This window comes from Branchiostoma belcheri, unplaced genomic scaffold, assembly GCF_001625305.1.
Source record: "Branchiostoma belcheri isolate BF01 breed outbred unplaced genomic scaffold, Haploidv18h27 scaffold3, whole genome shotgun sequence".
In the NCBI taxonomy this organism is placed as follows: Eukaryota; Metazoa; Chordata; class Leptocardii; order Amphioxiformes; family Branchiostomatidae; genus Branchiostoma; species Branchiostoma belcheri.
In genome coordinates this window covers 5,540,123-5,544,964 of record NW_017803909.1, presented here as the reverse complement: position 1 = coordinate 5,544,964, position 4,842 = coordinate 5,540,123, and the positions used below count along the sequence as shown (strand labels likewise).

Below are 4,842 nucleotides of genomic sequence, written 5' to 3'. Positions count from 1 at the left end.
CTTAATCAAAATATTCTAACGAGGAAAACTCTAAAAAGTACCCAACAATTTGTTTTAAAAGCCCAGGGTAGTCCCGTAGCACAAAAGCGCCATTTTCTGATCATGCCAAACTTGTTAGAGGGCCTGCATGGGGGCGTCGGGGATACTAGTATGCTTCCGCTAGATCTATCTCTGGGCTGGCATTCAACCCCGACGGGTGGAATCTGGTTGATAAATTGTCATAGAATTGAAAACATAATATTGTTTAAACTGAATAACCATAGTGTTTCACACTATTCGCCTGACATCGTGCTTACTGTAGTGTGGAGCAAGAGAGTTTCTTAATTTCTACATACGGAATGTTGCAAGAATACGCCCAAGAATTTGGTAATTAGGATAATGAATCGGTCAATATCATTTGGGAGCAACCCTAAGACTGGTCTGCATTGAATCTTGGTAACGTCCACGTGGGCACATCGGCACTCCACCTCTGTCTACTGTGGTACTATTGTCCAAAACTTTATTTTTACAGCACATTAAAAAGTTTTGAATAGGTTCCTGCCCATTGGCTTTTCTAGCTATACTGCACTCACTCTACATTTCGCAATCATTATTTTTATTGTTTACAGACACACAAACACAAACTCACACAAAAACTCACAGTAAACATATTGTTTTTCTTAAGTTATTAAAAACGGAGAGGTGTTACGCTCCCTGGCCATGCGGTGCTGAGTGAGTGAGTGAGTGAGTGAGTGAATGAGTGAGTGAGTGAGTGAGTGAGTGAGTGAGTGAGTGAGTGAGTGAGTGAGTGAGTGAGTGAGTGAGTGAGTGAGTGAGTGAGTGACTGAGTGACTGAGTGAGTTGCACTGACTGTAGTCCATGTAAACACACCCGTCACAATACTTCACCGACAGTCTTTTTATTTACAACACTTCCCCGGCAGTCTTTCATTAAAGTTACAACACTTCCCCGACAGTCTTTCATTTACAACACTTCCCCGACAGTCTTTCATTGAAGTTACAACACTTCCCCGGCCCCGGCCCTTTTCATGTCGACGTGAATACCACGGAAAACACCAAACATACTCCCGATAGCAACTTCTAAGCAGGTTTCTGTGATCATTATATTCATGAACGGAAATCACTATGTCTGAGAGCTGCGGAATGCAACAGAAATTTTACTCGGGAGGATTGGATCATGAAGTATGTTAGCCATCAAGCAAGATGTGAAGAAAATATTTCTGATTGGTCTACCACAGCGCTTGCTTTGTACATGATAAACAATATTGTACTACAGAGGAGTGGAGCACGGTAGCTTAACATTACCATAGCATCTAGATCGATATTAGTACAAAGTGTCGCCAGATAGTGAATTTAGAAAAAAGAAGAAAACTATTCAACATCTAAAGTTATTCAATTCAACATCTAATTCTTTTTAGGAACATTCTACTTCAGAACATGTGGAAACGTGGCTATACAATGTACAGGCGTGGTCACGTTCGTCGCACGATTATTTTTGTATTTTTGTTGTAGAATTTTCATCGGGGTTAAGACACTGTCATCGACAAGGGTCTACAGCAAGCCCTGGCAGGATAGCCTCCGTAGCAGGGGGGTGGTGGTCAATTCGGCTGTTTTCTGATTAGCCCAGTTCTAAAACGGGGGTAATTCAACCTGGCCGGCTATGTTGTCTATATGCAATCAGAAAATAGCACATGAAAGCTCCCAAAGACCCTGAAGACCCCCCAAAACCCCCAGTTTTTGGCATGCTATGGAGGCTACTGACAGGTAATCGTCAACATATCATTCATGTAACTTCAGGTGCGACCCTCAGCTCAACAAACTTCAGTAAGGGGTAAATTTTGCCCCTTTCATCTATCCTGAGGGACCACCTGATGGTATCAAGAGCTAGAGGCCATTTGGTTTTGGTCGGCGCGGTTTGCGGAGTGTAGTACACACCGTGTAGGTTGGGGACATACGTATTGAATAACCACCCCGCACTCCTGAACCTGACGGCCATCGCGGTAGCAGCGTCATTGTCCCATGTGGCGAAGGCGAAGTTGTTGCTGAAGCGGAGAGCGTCGCGGGCGGTCCCGTTGAGCCACCTCCCGAGGGTCAGCCTGTACTTGGAGGCCTCGTCCTGGATGGAGAAGCTCCGGTACTGGGCATAGCTCGATTCTCCGTCGAACGTCTCCAAATCCACCCGCAGCCCGTACCTGGCCTGGTTGGTCAGCAGGTGGATGTTGTCGTTGCCGAGCCAGAACTCCGTGGACAGGTTGCCGAAGCCGAACTTGTGAATGAATGAATGAATGAATGAATGAATGAATGAATGAATGAATGAATGAGTGAGTGAGTGAGTGAGTGAGTGAGTGAGCGAGTGAGTGAGTGAGTGAATGAATGAATGAATGAATGAATGAATGAATGAATGAATGAATGAATGAGTGAGTGAATGACTTTTTATTGACGTGTCTTGCGACTTTTGTCGCCCAGCCCATATGGGCTTTAAATATATATATATATATAAGACACCAAAACATGAACATAAACATAAGTACAGAAATCATATATCATATAAACATAAATCCAAGACTGAATCAAAAGGCCAGACTGGAAGCATCAAATGAAATCAAAGAACTTAGTTGTACATAATATAATCGGTACCTTGTACTCCTCCCAGGTGCGGTAGAAGTCCACGGAGCCGCCCTGACGCCGCATGAGGACCGTCCAGCCCTGCCCGCCCTCCATGCGACAGTAGACGGGGACATGTCGGTTCGCCCCCGCCAGGCGGATGGTGTACACGCCGCTTTTGGCCGTCCCGTTCGACAAGTGGAAAATGGCCGAGCAGTCTGAAAACAAAGTCAACAGTTCGTCGACGTTTTTTGTTGACGTTTTGTCGACACAAGTTGCACATAACAAAACACATAACAGTACGCCAACGAACATCCCTGATAAAGAAAGGTGTTAGTGATAAACTAGTAGTGCTTGTCAAGGAAATGCATACATGTACTAGTATTCAAACTAATAATAAAAATACGCTTTTGACCTTCAAATACTCTGATCTGGTCCGATTGAACCTCCCTGGTAGGACATAGGTAGTTTTCTTCGTGTTTTATTACCTTACAAGCTTTGTATCGATATGGGCCACGAGCCCGAGGAAAAGTAATAGTCAGTTATCCTACCGATACACATGTCCGGAGAACCCAGGTGCCTCTTGACCTGTTCCAACATCCCCTCAGCTGTTTGCAGGTGCTGTTCCAGGTGCTTCCAGGTGGCTCGGAGCTGCGGCAGGTGTCTCGCCGTGGGAAACCCCGCAGGTGCGTGGAAGGTCCAGGTCCTACAGGGCTAGTCGATAGTGTTATCCAAAATATGGACTCGATTTCGAGTGTGTTTTCTTGAATTACGAAATAGTGCTCGAGTAACGAAAAGTAATCATACACACACACGCGTGCACACACTTACACACACACACACACACACACACGTACAGGTATTCTCTCTCTCTGTTGCTAACCCCAACCCCAGTATATCAGCCACCAAAGACTCTCCTCCGTTTCCCTTCTAGACACAGTCCGTACAGTTAGCGCTAGTCCTCGTTCCTCCATAAAAACTCACCCGTTTTTGACGGCAGGGCAGTCTGTGGACCCGCGGTCTCCTTTCCCTCCGATGATGTCACCTGCCACGGTCTTGTCGTTACAGAGGATCATCAGCGTCATGCACAAAAACTGAAGGCAGCGTGTTGTCGCCATGCCGTGCTCCAGTCTGACGCTCCTCCTATAGCGGCTGACTGATCGGCCAACGGCAGCGACAGATTGCGTAACAACAGTACAACACGTACTAGCTGCGCACGTTTTACATGAAACCGCAGTGGTATGCGATGTGATGTATTATTAAGGCCAGAGCAAGTAAATTTTATGGATGACGTCCTCCGCAGACTCCAAATGTAACCTCCACATCCAAAACAAGATTCGTACATGTTCAACTTTGAGATCGTAAACAAGAAATATGGCGATAAAACACGGTAGGTCTTTTATGCCAGGACCTATATTTACCTTCGTGAAGAATGTTTTGTTTTCAGGGACGTTCGTGTGTGTGTGTGTTCGTTCGTGTGTGTGTGCGTGTGTGTGTGTTCGTTCGTGTGTGTGTGTGTGTTCGTGTGTGTTCGTGTGTGTGTGTGTGTGTTCGTGTGTGTGCGCGCGCTGATGTCATCCATGAAAATTACTTGTTGCTGTTGCCTTATCTAGGTTAGATCCATGCACCCACCGGATGCAATGTGTAGAATGTTATTTTGGATTGACCCAGACAATACTCGGGTACAGTACACCCAAGGATCTGGTATACCATAGGCTAGGCTAGTGTGTATACAGGATGTATTCTGGAGCAGCCCAGACACAGATATACCGGGTCCTCCCGGGCTTTCCTTCAATCGTCCGGGGTCAGCTGCTGCCATGGCGACGCCAAGGTGAAAACCCAGTGGGATACCTGATCACGAATCGGCCTTGTCAGCCACCAACGGGCGTGCAGCAGGAGAGGGAAGTGCCCTGAAATCTTCGGAAACGAAGCCAAGCCAAGAAGAGAAACCTGATCCCAGACATGGCGGACCCAAGACTGGCCAAGGATGGTGCCAGCAGTTCTGCCAACACCAGGCAAGAGACTGGAGCAGCGTCCCTCTTGTCTAACGTACGGTTCTGGCAAGCTCTGGTGGCGGTGCAGTGTCTGGTGTGGGTGGCGTTTGCCATAGCTTTAGGGGTTTCAGCTCACGGAGGGAGGGGAGGTGGTGGAAACGTGGAAAGGAGGCAATACAACATGGCCACCGATCAACACGAAGAATCTTCACCGGAAGATGGCACAGAGCCCAAACCTTGCCCCA

General features: G+C 46.9%; 2 protein-coding genes across 2 annotated transcripts in view; one reads left to right on the top strand and one right to left on the bottom strand.

Moving 5' to 3' along the window:
- Nucleotides 1-1,782: 1,782 nt before the first annotated feature.
- On the bottom strand, nt 1,783-3,688 carry LOC109473392 (fibrinogen-like protein A). Its single transcript, XM_019773251.1, has 4 exons — nt 3,588-3,688; nt 3,155-3,309; nt 2,637-2,821; nt 1,783-2,265 (listed from the first exon to the last, which is right to left on the bottom strand). The coding sequence occupies exons 1-4, from the start codon at nt 3,686-3,688 to the stop codon at nt 1,783-1,785; spliced, it is 924 nt and encodes a 307-aa protein (XP_019628810.1).
- Nucleotides 3,689-4,565: 877 nt separating this feature from the next.
- The window catches only part of LOC109473390 (amiloride-sensitive amine oxidase [copper-containing]-like), a 4,142-nt gene continuing 3,865 nt past the window's right edge, over nt 4,566-4,842 (top strand). Inside the window, exon 1 of the mRNA XM_019773250.1 lies at nt 4,566-4,691. Within this exon, the coding sequence (XP_019628809.1) occupies nt 4,566-4,691 (126 nt within the window). The remainder of the gene's footprint in view (nt 4,692-4,842) is intronic.

Excerpts from the sequence above, each read along its gene's own strand:
- LOC109473392 (XM_019773251.1), bottom strand. The coding sequence starts at position 3,688 with ATGACGCTGATGATCCTCTGTAACGACAAGACCGTGGCAGGTGACATC. Across the intron at positions 3,310-3,587 it reads TGCCCTGCCGTCAAAAACGG|GACCTGGACCTTCCACGCAC; the intron begins GTGAGTTTTTAT and ends CTAGCCCTGTAG. Across the intron at positions 2,822-3,154 it reads TTCTCCGGACATGTGTATCG|ACTGCTCGGCCATTTTCCAC; the intron begins GTAGGATAACTG and ends CTTTGTTTTCAG.